General features: G+C 44.3%; 1 protein-coding gene across 1 annotated transcript in view; it reads right to left on the bottom strand.

Annotated features, from left to right (window-relative positions):
• Positions 1-2,930, bottom strand: part of Lemd3 (LEM domain containing 3) — a 42,715-nt gene extending 39,785 nt beyond the window's left edge. The window contains exon 1 of the mRNA XM_027392308.2: positions 1,268-2,930. Coding sequence (XP_027248109.1) covers positions 1,268-2,891 — 1,624 coding nt within the window. The 5' untranslated portion in view covers positions 2,892-2,930. The remainder of the gene's footprint in view (positions 1-1,267) is intronic.
• Positions 2,931-22,469: the final 19,539 nt, after the last annotated feature.

Genomic DNA, 22,469 nt, shown 5'->3' with positions numbered 1-22,469 from the left:
TTAAGACAGGACACAGCACAACACTCTTGCTCCCAGAAAGCCAACTGAAGCAAGGACTGCTCCTGCAAGCCTGTAATTCAACAATATTGTGGTCATTTATGTATTCATTCCTTGGACTTGGTTATACTGAAATCGATGCTCACACTACTTGCTCTGCTAACTGCACCCATCTTAGTATTGTAGCATAAAATATATAGTAAGCCAGCTTTATATATACAAACCATGATATTGCAAATTCATATTAGGAGGAAAACTTCAAGGGAAATGGGAAGAAACATAGCAGTCCATTATACACTAATTTACGTCCAATCCTAATAAACCTCATCCTAGTCAATATTAGCATGGTCTTCTCGATTAGCAAAGGGAAGTTCCAGCCACAGTAACTACAGCAAATCTCTCACCCCATTCAGGTCCTTTCTGCTTCTTGTGATCCCTGCCCAGAATGTCCTGCAGCCGCTCTACAAGACTATTTTGTTTTGTTTTGTTTTGTCCAGCTTTACTTTTAGGTCTACCTTAAACAGTACCCTCTGACCATGCAATCTAAACCAGCCCACACCAGTTACTTTATCCTTATTTCCTCACAGAACACATAGTGGTCATCCTCCTGAATGATTTGATCTATTACTGTTGTGTCTTCATTGCTCAATACTCAGTACTGAGGAAGGCCCTGTTTGAATGAATGAACGAACACACCTGCCTATTTACAGTCATTTACCAAGGATATCTGCCCCCAAGTTCCATGTGCTAAGTTACCACGACTTTCTCCACGGGTGGAAGGGGAGGTGCTCTAGACTGAGAAGTGAATGAAGAGGTGTGTCCTGCTGCCTCCTCAACACCTGTTCTCTTTATAGAAATTAGAGAACTACTTATATTGTGTGTACACTGTCGTCTTCGATCATAACACATTTAAAAAAAGAAAACATGGCATGTGTGGCACTACTTCCAACCTCATCGAGCCGATGACATCTGCAGTTATTTAAAACTAAAAGACATTAGGACACTCAAGGGCCTTTTTACTGGCACAGCATTCCTCTTGGATAAGTTGTTCTGAATTTACCAGCACACCACGCAGAAAAATGTAAAAACCAGCCCTAAGGTATCATTCTGGTAATGGTACGCCGTTCCTTCTCAAAAGACAGCCGATGCATGTATTCTGCGGCACTTTCGCTGTTAAAACAAATAAATTTCTTGCAAGTAATGGTCATCACCAGCAAGCAACGTGTCTGCATCTGATAACCTGGGCCCTCGGAGTTTACTTAATACTTACGGAGTCCTCCATCCTCCGGTACTCCGGTCCCTCTCATCCCTAGGTAAGTCAGTCCCAGTATCAGGAAAAACAGGCAGGCAGCAGTCAGGAGAAACATGGACAAGTAGTGAGCGCTGAAACTCCCCGTGGGGGACACCTCTTCCCGTTTAAACTGCTGGAGGAGTTCCTCTTCAGGCTCGCAGAGCTTCGGTTTGCCATAGGCATTTTTCAGGTAGGTGTGATTGGAGCCAGTATGGTTGGCGTGATTGATCCTGAGTGATGGAGGGGCAGGGGAGGCGGCGGCCGCGCCGGGAGGGAGGCTGTTGGAGTAGACACCGGGGGGATCCACACCGAAGGCCCCCCCGCCTATGTGATTATTGGTTTTGAGAAGGGAACCTGTGGGCGACTCCAAGCTTGAGTCCACGTCAGGGACCGGCGGGGCCAGGAGCGGGGCCAGCTTCTTGGCGCCAGCACGGTATCGAGGAACCGGGCTGGAGTCCACTGGCTCGCACCCTCCTCCCGGCTCGGCCGCCGCCTCCTCGAGGGTTCGGCTCCAGTCTAGACTCCCGGCAGCCGCCGCCCTGTCATTCATCGTCAGTCCTCCCCCTCCCTGAACCGAAGTCTCCAGCCGGCCGCCGCCAGATTTAGCAGTCAGCGCCGAGAAGGGCTTACTGTGGTGGCTCCGTCTGGGCCGATGCCGGGCAAGCGAGGAGTCGTCCTTGGATACCTGTCTGCCGGAGGCCACGTCGTCGTCGTCGTCCTCCTCCTCCTCCTCCGAGTCCGAGTAGTGCTCCCGACAGCTGTACGGGAGGAGCCTGCTGCCGTTCACCGCTCGGCTCGCCCACAGCGGCTCCTCGGCCTCGGGGTCCCTCTCGTCGCCGTCCGCTACCTCCTCGTCCCCGTCCTCGGCGGCTCCGTCGCTGCCCGGCGGCGCCAGCGCCGGCGGCGGCGGCTGCGCTTCCAATGCCCCCGGCCGCCGCGCTGCCCACCACGAGTGGGGCTTCCTGCGCTCGCCCGAGTGGCCGCTGTTAGTCACCTCGGCGGCGGCCAGGGGCGCCGGCGGCGCTTTGAGCCCGCGGTACTGGAGCGCAGCCCGGTCCCTCCGCGCGCCGCCGCCGCCGCTGCCGCCGCCGCCGCCGGCCTGCTCCCGGGGGCTGGCCTCCACGTCCGACTCGTCGGAGCTGAAGCCCAGCAGTACTTTGCTGCCCGCCGAGGGGACGCTCGCCGCGCCCCCGGATCCTCCCAGGGGGCTCTCGGGAACCGAGGCCGCCAGGCGGCCCAGGCCCGCGGGGGTCCGTAAGTACGGGAGGTCACCCGAGCCGGGCCGGACCGCCATCGCCATCCCCGAGGCCGCCGCCGACCCCGCCGCCGCGACTGTGGCGGCCGTCGCCGCCGTGTTATTGTTATTACTGTTCCGCGTCTTGCTGCCGCGGCCCCCCGCCCGGTGCGGCTGCGGCGGCGGCTGCGGCGTCTGCGGTTGCTGCTGCTCCTCCTCGCGAAGCTTCTTCAGCTTCTTGAGGTACACCGGCCGCGTGCTCTCCGTCACCGGACCCGGGGATAAGCCGTAACGGCGGAGCTGACTGAAAAGCTCCTCGTCCGAAAGCTGCTGGGGCGCCGAGGCCGCCGCCGCCGCCGCCGCCGCCATTTTCTCTCCAGGGTGTTTTACAAGCTCCGCGCTACCGGAAGTGACGCGCCGCCCTAGACCCTGAACTAGACCGGGCTGCCTGCGTCGCCCTCCCAGCGCCACGGGCGTCTGGGCCAATGGGAAACGCGGGAGGAGCTCACCTGAGCGGGAAAGCGCTACCTGAGCGGCGGGCGGCCGAGCCGGCGGGCGAGTTGCTCGCCCGGAATGGCGTGGATGCTCCCCAACCTGCGGTCCCCGGCGTGTCCCCCGGAAAGCGCCACCTGAGCCGGCGCGGATGCTCCCCAACCAGGTGTCCCCCGGTGGCTGCGGCTGTCCCTGTCGCCGCTCCGCGCCCCGTGCTGCCACATGCCATCCCACTGGCAGCCAGTGTCGCAACTACACCTTGACCTCTTCCCCGGGGTCCCGCCACCGGGCAGCGGGCGTGGGAAGGACATCCGCCCTGAAGTTCATGGCGACACTTTTCTTGTTCGGATCCCTGCTGCCAAGGACACCGAGAGTCGAGGAGAGGGATCCCGGCTTGGCGGTTTTGCTGTCTGTTCCCTTTTCATTTTGTCTTTTCCGTGCAATTTTTTTTAATGACTTTTTCTCCTCGATGGCTTTTCAGAGACTTCTCTTGAAAGAAATGGAAGAGCTTGTTCTTCACAGTACAGTTTTCAAAAATCATGGCTGCTCTTTCGATGGGGCACGTAATTAACTTTTCTGGTTTTTTTTTTTCTCTTTGTTTTGTTTTTTAGGGTTTGTTTGTTTTCTAAGTATGATGATGACCTTACAAAGTCATGGAGGAATGAAAGAGCCTACCATCTGAATCATTTTGGCAGAAGAAAGACAAGCTGATTCTACTGCTCTCCTGGCTCCTACCCAAACAATAATAAATATTTTTATTTATTTTGAAATATTTATTTGCCCCCTTTGGCTGTAAGCTCCATGTACAGAAGAACTTTGTGTCTATTGTTTTCAACACAGTACACATTTGTTGAGTGAGGTGGTGAGCTGCAAACTGTAATAGAATGAGATTAAAATTTGGAGCATGGGAAAGATATCTGGTAAGGCCGATAAACTTTTCCGCAAAGAAAATAATAGCTGGAAGTTCTACCTTCTTATTCACAAAATGCAAAATGAATCTGAGAGCAGAGAAAGAAATTTGACAATTTTGGCAAAGAAAGCTTCCTCTTTTCTCAAATCCTGTCAGAGCTAATAATTTTTTTTTTTGAGTCCTTAAGTCCTAGAAGCTAGTAGGCAATCCTAGCACTATGTAGGAAACATTACAATAGTTTCTATTTGAGTTGCTTTACCCTATAACATAAAAACATCTACTCGGAATAGGTTAGTTAAAAGCATAGCTGCTAGCTTTTCAATACCCAGTATCCCCAGCAGAAAAGAAAAAAATATATATTAACCTCAATTTTTGATTTCCAGCAAACCTTGTCTTCAAAAGAAAGCTCTCATATGAACAACCACTTCCCTTTTTTCTTTATCACTGAGACTTTAAATGTCACAAATGTCCCTGAATCTATGACTATTAAGCACTTACAAGAGTGTCTGACCCTGTATCCTGATTATGATGACCCACAAACTTACTGGACCTCAGGCTAGCAAAGTAGCTCACCTGGGTGTTACATAAAATTGGATATTGGCCCTGTCCTTTTTTCCAGTTTTCATCTTAGTTCAACATGTGTTCTCCACTCTGCTGATTTGTCAGAATCCCAGGTGTCTACTGTCAACCTGACTGGATCCAAACGTTACCTAGGCGACAAGCATCTAGATGCGCTATAAGGAATTATCTAGGTTTAGTTAATTGACATGAGAAGACCCACTTTAACTCAAGATGGGCCCATTCAGTGGCCTGGGATACCAGATTGGATAAAAAGGAGAAGGTGAACAAAGCATAAAACATCCACAACTTTCTGCTTCCTGACCGTGGTTGCCACATGATAGCTGTCTCGGGCTTTCTGCTTCATTCCTTGGCTGCCATGAACTTTGACCTCAAACTCTAAGCCAAAATAAACCATTCCTTAAGTTCCTATGTCAGACATTTTGTGTGAGGATTGTGTAAAGTAACTAATACAGTATCTATTGATCCTACCACAACTGTTATGAGCTTTTAAATACACGCCTGCAAGGATTGCTGGACAACTATTTCCATCTCTAACTTTGGGTAAATTGATGTTTCTGAGCTTTCATTTCTGTATATACAATATCCTCCACATTTGATCCACATCTTAGGGTACAAATGTCCATGCGATACTTAGTGCCATGCCTAATGCACAATGAACACTCGGTAAATGTTAGTAAAGCAAAAGTCCGCCATTGTGCATGTCTATTTTAGTAGTATGGTTCCTGGTAATTCCATGTAACAACAATCAGAACACTTCTGTACTGACTGAAATAGAAGTTTTCAATGTCTGCCAAAGATATCGATGACATTGTGAGTTAATGTGGATCAAAGGCTTTACTGTTCACAGTTCTTGGTCATTTCAGTACTTTGGGTTTTGAATGAACTAGGAACTAAAGGTCTTCTGTCTCCAAGTTACACAAAGCTTAGGCTCTCAGAACCTCAATGCATTCTTTTAAAATGTTAACATATTGCCTTCCCCACTTGGCAAACAACTAATATTTAAGAAATTTTTATGAGAACAGTGAATAATACATAGTATATGAAAATGGCATCCAAGTATGGTATTTACATGTTGGTTGCTCCCACACATGAATAAAACATGACAATTATACTAATATGCAAATTTATGTTTTACAAGAGTTTTGTATCCATGATCTCATTTGGTCTACAAAACAAACAACAAAACCCTTTCTTTCAGGATGCTAAGGGCATGATTTATTGTAGGGAACTAATATGGGATTGTAATTCCTCTTGGTTTTGGTGTTTAAAACAGACATGACACTTTCTCAGGAAACCTTCCCAGCCCCAGCCACTGATCATCTGTGACTTGCCTCTTATTTTCCAAATGAATCTTATTCCAGCTTCCAGACTGGCTGAGTGTTAAAGTATAGAGCTATATCTTAATTGCACCCAGACCCAGATACTTGGCATGGAATACAATCTCAGACTTACTGGGCTCCATGGCTTCTGAAAACTGGAGTGAGGAAGGCATTTATGATCGGCTGTCCTGTACAATCTTGGCATCAGCTTTCATTGAAAAACTTTGTATAGAATTTTTGAAACCCAATATTATAATCAAAGATACCACTTGTGGTTTATTTCCTTGAAGAATATCCTTTCTGATCCTAGTACTAAACGTAGTTCTGATTTTCCAGGTCAATAGATTTAATTTTGATTTTTTTCTTTTTGGGGGGGGTAGATTCTGTGTTTCTCTGTGGCTTTGGAAGCTATCCTGGAACCAACTCTGTTTACCAGACTGGTCTTGAACTCACAGAGATCCTCCTTCTTCTGCCTCCCAAGAGCTGGGACTAAAGGTGTGTGGTACCACGTCTGGCTTTTTTTTTTTTCTTACTGAAATGAAATTCACAAACATAAAATTAGCCATTTTAAAGTGTACAAACAGTATTTAGCACACTGATAGTACTGTGCAACTATCACCTCTATCTAGTCCCCAAAATATTTTCATCACTCCCAAAAGAGACCCTTAACTCATTAGAAACCCACTCCCCATTTCCTTCTTTCCCTACATGCAAACAGCCATTATAAGTTTCTTGCCTTCACGGATATAACACTTCTGAATACACCATGTGAGTAGAATCAAAAGTTACGTTATTTATTTAGGTTTTTCAAGACAGGGTTTCTCTGTAGTTTTGGAGCCTCTCCTGGCACTCACTCTATAGACCAGGCTGGCCTTGAACTCACGGAGATTCGCCTGCCTCTGCCTCCCGAGTGCTAGGATTAAAGGAGTGTGCCACCACTGCCCAGTTCCATGTTGTAACATCTTTTTATATGATAATATTCCATTAAATGAACATGCCACATTTTATTTCTCTATTCTCCCATTGGCCAGCATTTTGTTGTTTCTACATCTGCTTGCTATTCATAAGAGTATGTGCTTCTGAGTGGAATAAGAAATCACGTGGTAACTATATATTAGAATTTTTGAGGATTATAAAAATTAATGAATGAATTAATGAAAGAGGAAAAGAAAACATTAGCCCGCTATTGTTCGAACACCTAGAGCTTTTATGTAGCCAACTGAAGCTTGGATTTTTTCATAACTAACTGCTATGGTTTGAAAATGGTCTGTTCCCACCAGTTTGTGTTGTTTAATTCCTCAATATATCAATGTAAGCAGTTCAGTGGTGGGAGGTGTAGGTCATAAGAGCTGAGCTCCCGTGAATATATTCATACCCTCTCCTGGGAGTGAGTGCCCACCTTTAACAGGGCTGGAATAATTACCTGGAGAGCAAATTATTATAAAGTAAGCTTACCTCTAGGCTCCAGGGCATGGGATGGAGTTTGGCTGCTTCCCAGAATTCCACGGGCAGCAAGTTTCTTGATGCCTTGGGGCTTGTTTTATGGCAGTGGTTTTGGTGGGGATTTTATCACAGACACTGGGAGGGGGGCATTGTTTTCTGACTGGCTGGGAAAAAAAATACATCATTTGGAAGTTTGGAGGCTTGGAGTGACTCTAAGAGACATACTGCTTTTACTTCATCCTGTGGACCAAGTGATAGCAGTGATTCAATTCAAGAGGAATTTATGTAAAATGCTTAAATTAAGTTTGAGTATAGCAAGGAGGAAAGAAGTGATTGGGGGAGGGGCCAGGATGGGAGGGAACCAAAAGCCTGTCCAGCAGAGGAAATCCCTTATTGACTTTCTTGAGCCAGGTCCCGAAGTCTTCGGTTCCGTCTTGAAGCAGTTTGTATTTGTTGGTGTATAAGTAGCATCCTTCCTGGAGGAGAGCACACATCCATCCCTCAGTTGGCTGAAACCAGGAGATCCAGACCCCATCAATTCAAGAACCAGAACTGACATAGAATCGAGTTTCTCCCCAAAGGGATCAAGCTGACCTGAAATTGCTTTAGATTTTTCTGAGACCTGGTGAGACAGAGTAACTGATGACAACAGCAACAACAATAAAAACCTCTCAGTCCTACTATTTCTCTGTCCTGAAAAGATGCCCAGGGTGGCAAGAGGAGGGATGAGCTGGATGGCACCTTAGCTAGGCCAAAGCTATTGGTGCCAAGGAAAAACTAGCAAGGGAAGGCAGGTTATGGGCAGACAGGCTGCAGCAGAGTTAGGTCTGAATAGGGAGGGGTGTGTGTGTGTGTGTGTGTGTGTGTGTGTGTGTGTGTGTGTGTGTGTGTGTGTTGGTTGGTTTTACAAGACAGGGTTTCTCTTTAGCTTTGGAGGCTGTCCTGGAACCCAGAGATCTGTCTGCCTCTGCCTCCCGAGTTCTGGGATTAAAGGCATGTGCCACCACTGCCTGGCAGGGAGGGGTGCTTAAGACTCAGAAAGATTGAAGCTGATAAAGCCAGGAGGTAGATTGCTCCAGAGGGATGTTCGCTAGTTTTGTGTAGCAAAGCAGGTGACCATGAGGTGACCGCAAGGGAATGGACACAGGGAGGAGGGGTCAACCAACACAAGGGGTGGGGTGTGAAACTAGGCTTAGTCCTGATTGCTAAGGTTCCTTTTAGCAGATGTTGAGAAGAACAAGTTTCACAAGGCTCTGCCAGAAGCTTGAGAGGTACAGCCTTGTTAGAAGAGCTCTCCCCTACCGTTTCAAGGGTCCCCCAGTATCTTTACATGTAAAGTGAAAGCCTGGGGGAGAGGTGTCCCAGCTCTTGTAATCCACACTAAAGAGGAAGGGATGTGTAAGGGGGCGAGGAGGAAGACAAAAACTTTTCGCAATTGCCTTGTCTCTTACTCTCTTTGCTACATGCAGCCGCTAGAAAGAAAACATGGAAATAGAAAAAGCATAAGCATCCACTTCCCAGAAGATCAAAAGAACGACACACTACTATATCCATGTTATCATTGGAACCCCTTGAGGAGTGCCTCAAGGAGATGTGTTTGCTAGTTCTGTAATCTACAAAGTTCCCGGTATTTATTTCTCTTTTTTAATCGCTCAACTTCTGTTGTAAATGCTAACACTTCTAAGGAAGAAGCCAGAATAAACATACTAGAAATACAACATGGTATTAAGAAATGTTAGACAAAATTCTTACCCTGTGTTAGTGTGAGAATTTGCCAAGAAAGTTCTGTCAGGAGAGCGTCTGTCTTGTTTCTCTATATATAACTCAAACAGGTGAGGAGCAGTCACGGGACTCAAGTAAATAGCACACATATGCCACGGCTGGTATTTATATCCTACTGTAACCATGCAAGTGAGTGACTTGCCTGATCATATGCAGAAAGTCACAGAGACTTTTCTCTTTAATGAGTGATGGATAAGGGTCCCAGTGTTCTACCTCTCACTTCAGTGATATTTTATATGGCCTCCCAGCCTACAAAAAGCCTTTAATATGTCATTTCATCTTTACATCCACTCTGAGGAAAAAAAATTAACGCGATAGTTTTAGAGATGGGAAAACTGCAACTTAGGACGTTTCTGTCACTTGTTCTTTGTGAACCAAATGACCAAAACCCGAAGCCACTCTTGGGTTCCCAGTCCCTTGCTTGACTGTGCCCTCCAGCCTACCACAGTCTCACTCAGATGGCTTAGAAAAAGTTATGGGATCTCTTGCTTTTGGTTCCTTCATCTATAAAATGTAGTGTGAAACGTACAGTGTTTAACCATCAAAATGCCTGCAAGACGAAAAGCCTTTGAAGGCACCTCCTCGACTACTTACTACTGTGGGTATTTCTGCACTTGCCTTCTTTCTGCCCCTTGGCTCTACCTGTCTTTTTGAAAGTTTCATCCAAAGACATGGGGACTTATGCTTAATTATGAAAGCTTGGCTTTCAGCTTAGGCTTGTTCCCCACTAGCTCTTATAATTTAAATTAACCTGTTTCTATTAATCTATGTTCTGCTGTGGGGCTTTTTATGTTCATTCTGTGCATCCAATTCCTCAGTATCTCTCTGGTGAACCTAGATCCTAACCCTAATTTCTCTCTCTCCCCCCAAAAGTCCCTCCTCTTCTCTTCTGCCTAGCAATTCTAATAAAGGAAAACATTTAACTGGGGCTGGCTTACAGCTTCAGAGTTTTAGTCTTTTATCATCATGGTAAGAAGCATGGTGGCACATAGGCATACATGCTGATAGGAGAAGGAGTTGAGAGATCTACATCTTGATCTGCAGGCAACAGAAAGTGAACTGTCCCCGCTGGGTGTTGGTGGCGCACGCCTTTAATCCCAGCACTCGGGAGGCAGAGGCAGGCAGATCTCTGTGAGTTCGAGACCAGCCTGGTCTACAAGAGCTAGTTCCAGGACAGCCTCCAAAACCACAGAGAAACCCTGTCTCGAAAAACAAAAAAAGAAAAAAAAAAAAAAAAGAAGAAAGTGAACTGTCCCACACTGGGTTATAGCTTGAGTATATAAGACCTCAAAGCCCACCTCCACAGTGACAAACTTCCTCTAACAAGGCCATACCTACTCCAACAACCTACTAATAGTGCCACTCCCTATTGGCCAAGCATTCAAACTTTTAAGTCTTTGGGGACATTCCTATTCTAACTACATAAAAATTGTGAAAAGGGTTTTGATTTAGAGCATGGTGGTATGGGATGGAGTCTGGATATGTTTTTATCTCATTTGACTTTACTTTTAAAATTTTCCTTTTAAGACTGCATCTAGCTACATAGTATCCAAGCTGGTTTCAAACTCACGGTTCTGCTACCTTTGCCTCAAGAGGGGTGGAACAGCAGATAAGTACCACTAGGCCTGGCTTTACTTTCCATTTGTTTGTTTGTTTTGTAACGGATACATAAAATCATCAAAAATTCCCATATTTATGGGATACCATTTGATGTCTCAATACATGGATACAAAGTGTAAAATTTATATCTAGCTTCTCAAACATTTATCTTGAAAGATCCCCGGAGGCTCAGGCCCCCAGGATCTCCGCCCAGGACTGCAGCGACCCCACTCACCAGGCAGAGGTGAAAGCTTGATGCAAACAGCAAGAGGCTTTATTGCAGTTGTTTAACAAGCTAACCCTGTTAGCTAGGGCATTCATCCATCCACCACCGTGGATGGCTGGGAAAAGACCCCAAGAAACCACAGGACAGAGATCTTATAGGGCAGTGTAAGGGGAGTGTCTACGTGTAGGCACAGGCTCAGGATTGGTGTGCCTCCAGGCTTGGAGGATTTGCCCTGTGTTGATTGATCAACTGGTTGTTATGGCCCATAGGCCCTCCCAGGGTGGTTGCTATGCTCTGCACATCATTGCTGTGCACTTGTCTGTAAAGCACACTCGGAGATGTAAAGCATAGCACCACCAGCTAACCTTTTTTTTTTTTTTTTTTTTTTTTTGTTTTTCAAGACAGGGTTTCTCTGTGAAGGGACCAGCTCCCCATTTCGGCAGCCATAACAGCCGAACACATATTTGTCTGACCTTGTCTTAGTCACTAAGGTCAGATGCCTGCCCCTTTCGGCAGCCATGACAGTAACACATGCTCGCCATGACCTTGCCTTGGTCACTAAGAGATTAGGTGCCTGCCTCGTGGCAAGGAACCAATCAGAAGTTAGCTGGTGGTGGTATGCTTTATGGCTCTGGGTGTGCTTTATGGACAAGCACACAGCAATGACACGCAGAGCATAGCAACCACCCTGGGAGGGCCTATGGGCCATAACAACCAGTTGGCCAATCAACACAGGGAAAGCCCTCCAAGCCTGGAGGCACACCAATCCTGAGCCTGTGAGTACCCCTAGATACTCCCCTTACGCTGCCCTACAAGATCTCTATGCAGCCCCTTCGAGCTGTCTTTGCTAGCTGTCTTTGCTAGCCATCTGCCTTGGAAGGTGCGTGAAAGACCCTAGCTAACATGGGGTTAGCTCGTTAAACAACAATAAAGCCTCATGCAGCTTGCATCAAGCTTTCAAATCTGCCTGGTGATTGGGGTGACCTCGGTCCTGGCCTGAGACCCCGGAGGCCTGAGTTTTCCGGGGGTCTAACACCTTCCTCATCCCATCATCCTCAGTTTGGCTTTCCTGCCTAACCTTATTTTGTTTAGCTATTGGCCAGTCACCTTGTTTATTAAACAAATACAGTGATATATATTCACACAGTGTACTGAGGGATTATTCCACAACAGGAAAGGATTTATTTAGCTTGTACTCGAATAGCACTGTTTATCATAAAAGAAGGTGAGGGCAGGAACTCTAGGCAGAGATCTGGAGGCAGAAGCTAAAGCAGAGGCCATGGAGGAGTGCTGCTTATTGGTTTTTTTTTTTTTCCTTCGAGGTTTGCTCAGCCTGCTTTCTTATATACCGTAGGGCCGCCTGTACAGAGATGGCCTCACCCACAAAGGACTGGGTCTTCCCACATCAATCACTAATTATGAAAATGTCCCCACAGGCTTGCCTCCATGCCAGCCTGGTAATGAAAGACCCCCGGAGAGGGGAGACCCCTCACTGAAGTCTCGGGATGACACGACCCCCCAAGAACTCACGAGAGACTGTCCTTGCTGCAATCACACGAGGTTTATTGACAGGAACCAGCACGCTGGGGCCGAGACTCGTATCCCATGCAGGGGTAGAAGATTTTTTACCTCGAATGGCTGAGAATAGGGGTTTTTAAAGGAAGAATCCACAACCCAAAATACCAAGAATACCAGTGAGGGAAGAAACCCCAACCCAAAATACCAAGAATACCAGTGAAAGTGTTAGACCCCCCAGAAAACTCAGGCCTCTGGGGTCTCAACCCAGGACCGCAGTCACCCCAATCACCAGGCGGATTTGAAAGCTTGATGCAAACTGCATGAGGCTTTATTGTTGTTTAGCGAGCTAATCCCATGTTAGCTAGGGTCTTTCACGCACCTTCCAAGGCAGATGGCTAGCAAAGACAGCTAGCAAAGACAGCTCGAAGGGGCTGCATAGAGATCTTGTAGGGCAGCGTAAGGGGAGTATCTAGGGTACTCACAGGCTCAGGATTGGTGTGCCTCCAGGCTTGGAGGGCTTTCCCTGTGTTGATTGGCCAACTGGTTGTTATGGCCCATAGGCCCTCCCAGGGTGGTTGCTATGCTCTGCGTGTCATTGCTGTGTGCTTGTCCATAAAGCACACCCAGAGCCATAAAGCATACCACCACCAGCTAACTTCTGATTGGTTCCTTGCCACGAGGCAGGCACCTAATCTCTTAGTGACCAAGGCAAGGTCATGGCGAGCATGTGTTACTGTCATGGCTGCCGAAAGGGGCAGGCATCTGACCTTAGTGACTAAGACAAGGTCAGACAAATATGTGTTCGGCTGTTATGGCTGCCGAAATGGGGAGCTGGTCCCTTCAAAAGGTCCCGAGGGAAATCACAAGGGGAAACTCCTTGTTCCTTAAGATCGTTTGTAAGATTCTAATCTAACTTTTTAAGGTTAGCCTTTTCCTGGAACAGAGTTGCTGAACTGGCTAGCCACCCTATATCCTAGGCCTTATTTTGTCTGCTGAGGGGGTCTTCTTTATCCTGGCTTTTCAGTAGGGGACATTTTCTCAATTGAGGTTCCCTCTTCCCAAATGATTCTAGCTATTGTCAGGTTGACAAAACACTAGCAAGCACACTGTGCAAGCCTGACTCCCCGAGTTTGATCCCAGAACCCATGTAAAAGTAGGAGAGAACCAATTCCATGAAATTTTCCTGTCTTCCACATGGGTGCCATCACACACATACACACACACACACACACACACACATACACACACACACACACACACACAGACTCATGCACACACACACACACAGGCTGGTACTAATATAATAATCATAAAGAAACAATCATAAATCATTAAAAACATTTAATCATTGACTTAAAATAGGGTTCTGACTAACACCTATTTTTTTGTTTGTTTGTTTGTTTTTTGTGACAGGGTTTCTCTGTAGCTTTGGAAGTTGTCCTGGAACTCTCTCTGTAGACCAGGCTGGCCTGGAACTCACAGAAATCTCTCTGCCTCTGCCTCTGCCTCTGCCTCTGCCTCTGCCTCTGCCTCTGCCTCTGCCTCTGCCTCTGCCTCTGCCTCTGCCTCTGCCTCTGCCTCCCAAGTGCTGGGATTAAAGGTGTGCGCCACCAATGCCCGGCTCTGACAAACATCTATTTTAATCATTTCATATATTTAACCATGTTTTCATTAAAAATAAGCTGAACAAAATGAACTTGAATTTATGTCCCCATCTGCCATTCTTTCTATCAGCCACCACTTAACCACTCTTTGTAGCACTTTGATTCTTTCTGCATAAAAAAAAATCAAATGATAGATTTTTTCCTAAGAAAAAAATGATTGCTACTGTCTACTGAAATGTTTTACATTCCAAAAGAAAAGTTTAATCATGTTCATTTTAGAGAGATTCATAAATGTTAGTAAATTCTTAACTCAGGTTTGGGGTAGAGAGCTGAGCTTCAAAAATTAATATTTGGTAAGTGGAAAATTCTTTCTAGTTTTAGCCCTCCCCTCCCCTCCCCTCCCTTCCCCTTTTCTCCCCTCTTCTCTCCTCTGTCTTAATATTTTGACTCAGTGACTCAGGAGAAAAGATTCATAACTGTCACAATTATAGAATTTTGAAATGCCTATGAAAAAAGCAATATAAATTGCAAAGCATAAAGGTGATATTACATTATTACAACAGTAGAAGAACAAGACATTCTACTTACTAGAAAAGGATAGCAGGCCTACTCTAACCTCAGGCTTGAAGAGTCACTTGGCGTTGTGGATTCCTAGGCTTTAAGTCTTGTTGGTGTTCTTCCATTCAGCTAAAGTGAGTTCTTCCCATTATAACCAGTAAGATTCATCATGCATATTTCTTGATATTTTTAATCTCGGAACCTAATGTGGTATAAGTTGGAGGGATAATTGGAGATCCTTCAACACAGAGGTCCTGTACATTCTGGTTATGAGACAATTGCTGTACTTTCTGCTTCCAGATCAATGTGTGTTACCTTGGTTACTGTTTATTTCAGATGCAGCCCACCTAATCTCAGTTTGAATAGTCATTGTTAACTTGATCAGTTTGAGAAATGAGCTTTAATGAGATGCAGCTTTGGCTAATGCTTGTTATCCTGTTTTGAGAGAGGATTAACTGTGGGAAAAAGACATCCTAAATAAGGGCTGTACCCTCCCATGGGATGGAGTCTTGACTGATTAAAAAATTAAATTAATAAATAAACAAACAGGGCTGGAGAGATGGCTCAGCAGTTAAGAGCACTGACTGTTCTTCCAGAGGTCCTGAGTTCATTTCCCAGCAACCACATGGTGGCTCACAACCACCTTGAATGAGATCTTGTGCCCTCTGCTGGCATGCAGGCAGAAGACTGTGTACATAATAAATAAATAAATAAAATCTTAAAAAAAAATAAACAAACAAACAGAAGCAAGCTGAACAACAATGTTGCCCTTGTCTCTGAGTCCCGGTCCGTTGAGATGTGAGCAGTCTCAGCCACACACTCCTGCTACCTTAAACATCATCGTGCCTTCCTTGCCATAATGGACAGCACCCTTAAAACTGGAAGCCAAAATAAACTACTCCTCCCTTGAGATGCTTAGTCAGCAGTAACAGAGTAGTGACTGACACAGTGAGCAGCTAGCCAAGCCTAGGTCACATGCCTGGTTTTATGAAGGTTCCCAGCCAGAGGCACCCACTCAGGTCTTCTCCAAAGAAAACCCCTCAGGATAGAAAGGGATATAACTTCCTAAGGGAAAGCTGAAGTATTTTGTGAGATGCCAGCCAGACATGCTTTGAAATGAGTAGCAAGCAACTGCTTACCCTCAGGCAGAAAAAAATTGTGGAGAAGTATTTTTTTAGCGGACATAAAAATATGTCCTGATGACTTAGAGGAATGGACTAACTGGGCTGGTGAAATAATAAACTCCTCAGCCCTCGAAGAACTCAAGTGGAAATGGGAGCTGGAATATTGTTGGTGAGTAATATTGGAGGAGGTGTCTACAAAGGGGTTATATAACTTGTCTAGCTATTTAGGGTTCTTCAAAGGAAAAGACACTTAAAGTTCTTAACAATTTTACATCATGGGATGATGAATGTATGTACATAAATATATAGACATCAATCACAAAGCAGCTTTGCATTTACTTACCTTCAATACAGTTCTCAAATTGTGAATAGCTGCACTTCCAAGTCCCTGCATCCCTCTCATTGTCACTGCTAAGGTAGCTTCTTCCTGAGTGAGGACACAATCTTTTTGGTCCCAGAGCACAGTAGTGATCATTCTGCTCTGCAAGGCTAAGCTTGCTCTGAGGCACAGTGGAGTAAGGGGGACCCTCAAGAGCTCCAGGATGAAGGTTTCCACCTCAACACAAAGCCCAATGTGAACTGGGTACTCCGGTGCCACAGTAACTGGGAAAGTGTTTTGGCTTCTCTTTGAGACCCTGGTCAACCTGTCTCCCTACCAATTCAATTTGTCTTTTTCTCTGCTAATAATTGGCTACCTAGACTTTTGTCAAATAACTGTCCTGACCATGTGTATTCGAGTTAGATACTAGACATAGAAACTGAACTATTTAAAACAGATTTAATAACAAGAAGTAGCTAGGCATGGTGGGACACACCTTTAATACCAGCACTCTGGAGGAAAGGCAGAGGGATTTCTGTGAGTTCGAGATCACCTTGGCCTACTTAGAGAGTTATAGGCCATCAAGGGATACATGGTGAGACCCTGCCTTAAAAATAAAAATTAAAACTCAATCGATAAATAAAAAAGAACTAGTACATTACAAAAATCACCAGAAGTGCCAGAAGACTGGGTGATAAGTAGAGACCAAGGAGTGACTCACATGACTTCTCTCCTGGGAACCATCTCCTCTGCTGCAATTAGGGAGGTAGGGAACTGAGAATCTATCCTTAGAACTATTCAAGTTAAAAACAAAGAAAGCCAACAAAGTGCTGTAGCTTTAACACAGGAAGTGCCAGCCTGCTCCTGCTCCTGCTGCTGCAGAGCCTTTTAGCAAACACAAGTTTAAGGACTCTGCATTACAGAGACCACCATATGACTACAACTACCCCTGCCCTCAGTAGAGAATTAAGAGGAGAAGAAGGAGGAGGAGGAGGAGGAGGAGGAGGAGGAGGAGAAAAAGGGTGGCAACATCCCAAACATGTGTCAGTGAATCTAACTGATGGTCACCCATCAAACATAGAACCCTGGTGACAAAATGTCTGGACATTTTGGTAGGTGGTTTTACATCTACTTGATTACAGAAAGCCACACAAGAAAGAAATGGGAGTAAGTACTGAATGCTATATTCAGCACACCATGCCCACTAGTAGTGGAAATCCTAGTTAGTATACTAATGCAAAGAAACATGTAGAAGGATACGGGTAATAACAGAAGAACGAGGAGACAAGTACAACGATGCAAATGTATGAAAATGCTATAGTGAGTCCCATTGCTTGGTATACTAAAATATTTAATTTTAGAAGAAAATTAATTTTAAAAAGGAATAATGTGATTCTGTACATGACAAATCATCTAGAACCAACAAGGACAGAAAACATTTCAAGTGCTGAGTAAATACAGCAAGTCCAAAGATATAGTGCTGATTTTAATTTTTTTCTCTCATATAAGCAACGAACTGCTTTTAGAATTTAAATTTAACGTCGGTTATAATGTAAAAAAAATTAAAAATATCATTTACGATGTAACTAGAGAACACGAAATATTCAAGGACAGATTTTTTAAAATATACATAATATATGTACATTTAACATTTCAAGGTTGGGCTAGTGAGATGGTTATCGAATAGAAGCGCTTGCCACCAGTCCTGAAAACTACGCAGGAGCAACATGGTGGAAGGAGATAACTAACTCCTGAAAAGTTGCCTTCTGGCCCCCACATATACTCTGAGACACACATTCCTAGACACACACACACACACACACACACACACACACACACACACACACACACGAGCTCCAGTGCACAACATACCCATACACAAAACTACCCAAACACAAAACTAGTTATATAGTTAAGGATGACCTTGAACTTCTCATCTGACCTCCACCTTGCAGTGCTAAGATTATAGGTGTGTGCCACCACACCTGGTTTAGGTAGTTCTTGGAATTCAACCCAGGGCTTCATGTGTGCTAAGCAAGTACTCTAAAAACAAGTGTGTACATTCCCTGCCTCTTTCTTTCTTTTTTTTTTTTTGGTGGGGGGGGTCTGGAGAAAACACATCTGAGAGTATAAAAAGTAGTAGGCAAGGCCAAGAGGAAATGAGAGAATGGGGGTTATAAGGTATCCTGGGCACTGTGAAGAACTGGAAGATTTCTTAGAATGCTGAGCTGGTTGTACAGCGAAGGACTTTGAAGTCAAGGTCTAGCCTTTGCTCTATTGGCAGAGTTTCCTCTTCGGCAAAGCTCTTCAGAAGAATTAAGTGAATTATTATATAAAATATTGAGCACACTGCCTTTTACATGGTACACACCATCTAAATGTCAGCTTTAACATAAATAGAAGTAGCTATCCCACTGTTAGACTTTGATAAGATTTGCCTAGATGCTAAATCTGCCCCACAGTTGTCAAGTATCTAAGTAGCAGACAGGCTAAAACAGGCTGAGCCTGTGGCTTGTGTTTTCTTTTATCTTCCTTTCTTTTTTATTGACTCTTTGGGAGTTTCACATCATGCACCCCAATTCTGTTCATCTCCTGGTCCCCCACATCCTCCCCTCATCCCTGCCACTCCCTCCACACACACAAAAGAAAACAAAACAAAGTAAGCAAGCAAACAAAAGCAAAAACAAACAAATTAAAAAAAACCCAAAGAACAAAAAGTAACAACAGAAAAATCTTTGTTTCTTCTTCTTTCCTGCCCCTCCCACACCTCTTCATCTGCCCTGGTGGCCTTGGAGGCTTCAGTGTGACATATAGTATACCTCTTTGTCCCATCAGCTTTACTAGCAAATGTCCACAGCAATGAGTCAGTGGTCTGGTTCAAGGCCTCTGGTTTCTGGTACCACCATCACTGGATCCTCACTAGAACTGACTGGGACTTCCTGTGGCCATCTTGTGGGTATCGTTCCACAGGACCAGTCCCTTCACAAGCTCCCGCAGTTCCTATATGGGCTAGATGCTAGTGTGGGTCAACCCACAGCCCCACTGTGGGCCTGGGTGTTAGCCAGTGCTTATATTTTCTTACAGCTAGAAGTTTTACAGCTCTGTTCATTTTTTAAAAATTGAAAAATTAAGCCAGGTGGTGGTGGTACAATGCATTTAATGCCAGCACTTAGAAGGCAGAGGCAGGTAGATCTCTGAGTTTGAGGCCAACCTGGTCTACAGAGTGAGTTTCAGGACAGCTAAGGCTACACGCAGAGAAACCCTGTCTCGAAAAACCAAAATAAATAAATAGAGCTGCAATATCCTCTATCATTTAAACATCACTTTTAATAAAATGAAAACACAAACCACAGGCTTGGAGAAAAATACAGTACATAAATCTGATAATGACCTGATATCTCAAACATCTAAATGTTCAATAAGAAGGTGGATGGCCCAATTAAAACAAACCAAGTATTTGAACACTCCTCCACAAATTAATATACAAGTGGTCAGTAATCTGTAGCATGAATAAAGGTGAAAACTAGAAAAGCAAAGACGCCAGCCACTAGAGAGTTCTCACCTTTACTTCAGATTGAAAGGGAAATCCGATCTCCACAAATCCTCAGATCAAATCACACTGCATCTGTCTCCACTGAACCTCAGATGCTTCTGCCTAGACTGCATCTCTCTCTCGTCTCCTCCCACCTTATATTCCTCTCTCTGCCCAGCCATATCACTCCTGACTCCACCTCCTTAGTGCTGGGAGTAAAGCCGTGGGATCCCAAGCGCTAGGATCACCTTTGTGTGAGCAATTTCTCTTTTAGACTAGATCCATTTCGTGTAGCTCAGGGTGGCTTTGAACTAACAGAGATCCATCTGCTTCTTTCTCCTGAGTGCTGGGATTAAAGGGCACTTTAATCCTGGTCACTATGGCTAACTAGTGTGGCTAGCTTTTGCCCTCTGATCTTCAGGCAAGCTTTGTGTTAGACCATAAATAAAATATCACCACAGTAACTACAGAGCAGTTATTAACAATTATGATAATACAAGTTAAAGCATAATGAAATATCACTGTATACCAACTAGAATGGGTAGTTTGAAAAATTGGCCATACCAAGTATAGGCAAGAATATGGAACAGTAAACACTTTCCTGTGTTGCTGGAGGGACTGTAAAAAGCTGCACCCACCTTGGACGCCATTTTGGAAGTTACTACATATCCTAGCAGTTCTGCTTCTGGGAATTTGCCCAAGAGAAACGAAAACAGATATCCACACAAGGACTTAACTGTGAATGTTCACAACAGCTTTATTCATGGCAGGCAAAATGTGGTAGTAGTGTCTAGCAACGGGATAATGTATAAATAGATTTTAGTGGAACCGCTAAACATAACTTTGTTTGAACTCCTCATTAGTCATAAGTATTTACCTACTTACACATGGACATTACTGCAGACATATTTCAAAAGTATTTTAAATTACATAAGTCCAGCATAAAGGAGTAAGTATTGCATGCTTCTATGTAAAAACTGTAAAGAAAAATTAGTCCATAGGTACAAAACAGCAGAATACCTTTGGTGATGGGTAGAGAAGGGTAACAACCAAGGGGCATGTTTCGTGTTACTAAAAAATGTCTTCATCTTGATTGGAGCAATGGATGCATTATATATGATTTTTTTGTCAAATCCAAGAAAATATTTCAATTGATATCTTTTGCTATATAAAACTTCTACCTTAATAATGTTGATTTTAAACTATAAAAGCCTAGTTATATAGTATACATGTTTCCATTCATTAAACTATATCCCAATGTATTAATTCCTTTATTTTTTAAGATAGGGTCATGTGTAACTCAGGCAGACCATGAATTTACCACCATCCTGCCTCAGCCTCCTGAGTTCTGGGATTACAGGCATTTGCCACATCCCTTGCCTAATCTCCAGCGATACTCCCCAGGAGCATATAGCCATATCACTTTTTTTCCTATACTGATACAAACCTCAGAGATGATAAATGCTTCAAAACTGCTTTCCTCCTGGAATCCAGTTTCAGAGAGGAAGGAGTGATGAGGTCAAGACCAGGCTGGTGAAACCCACAGAAACAACTGTCCAGAATAAGGGGGAATTTATGGACCCCAGACTGATAGCCGAGAAACCAGCATAGGACCTATCCAGACCCCCTGAATGTGGGTGTCAGTTAGGAGGTCTGGACAATCTATGGGGCCTCTGGCAGTGGATCAGTATTTATCCCTAGTGTATGATTCGACTTTGGGAGCCCATTCCACATAGAAGGATACTCTCTCAGCCTAGACACACGGGGTAGGACCTAGGTTCTGCTCCAAATAATGTGACAGACTTTAAAGATACCCCATGGAAGGCCTCACCCTCCTTGGGGAGCAGAAAGAGGATGGGATAGGAGGTTAGTGGGGGCAGCTGAGGAGAGGAGGGAGAGGGAACTGGGATTGACATATAAAACAAACTTGTTTTAATTTAAATTAAAACAAAACAAAACAAACAAACAAAAAAATCCCCTGCTTTCCCAGTTGCTATGGGGGACCTAGTCAAGACAAGAGATGCTGTAAGGTTATTCATTTTACTCCTGCTAAAATCCATTTTCTTCTCACCTTTCTCATAGCTTCGCAGTTTTATGTCAATTTTTCACCCTTTGCCCTTCCAAAAGTTAGCATGTCAGAGCATTCCCTAATACTTGGACAGCATGAATCAAATTGATACTTTCTTTGTACATAGCAAATTGAGAAATTTCCATTGAGTCCTTCGACTATTTCTAGTCTGACCATTTGGTTTTGAGTTGCTGACTCATTACATTCCATATATATTTGGAGTATAATCAATCACCTTAGAAAATAGCTATAAAATAGTGTCTCACATTCCATGTATTATCTTCTCACTCTATTTATTCCTTCCTTTGTGTTTTAGTTTGAGGCAATCCCATTTGTCTGTTCATATTTTGTTGAACATGGGTTTGGTGCCAAAATAATTGTGCAAATGTCATATGAAAAGTGACCAGCTTTAGTTGCAGCACTTCAGAGGCAGGTGGCTTCAAGGTCAGCCTGGTCTATGTAGTAAGTCCCAGGCCAGCCAAAGTTGTACAATGAGACCTTACAAAAAAGCTTTCTCTTATAATTTCTGATAATATTTATATGGTTTGGAGTCAAACATTTAAATTTTAATTTACTTAAAGTATATTTGCATATGTACTAGGTGCAGGTCTAACTTCCTTCTTGGGCATACAGACAACAGCTTTCCTCTGCTTGGAAGACAAATCACTCAGTCTTTAATTATGGACTCTTTGTTAAGTTCTACAAATATCTATTGAGAGCAATGTGGTGAAATGGGTTGTACTAAAGTTAAATAAGCAGAACAAATGAGTACTTTACAATCTTGTGAAAGATTAATAAATTCTAAAAATCTGTAATCTAAAGCAAAAACATTTTTATCATTATAAGAGACATATGGAATGTTGTAGAAACT

This window comes from Cricetulus griseus (assembly GCF_003668045.3).
Source record: "Cricetulus griseus strain 17A/GY chromosome 1 unlocalized genomic scaffold, alternate assembly CriGri-PICRH-1.0 chr1_0, whole genome shotgun sequence".
Lineage (NCBI taxonomy): Eukaryota > Metazoa > Chordata > Mammalia > Rodentia > Cricetidae > Cricetulus > Cricetulus griseus.
The sequence above is the reverse complement of the archived record's forward strand: the minus strand, read 5'-3'. Positions and strand labels throughout refer to the sequence as shown.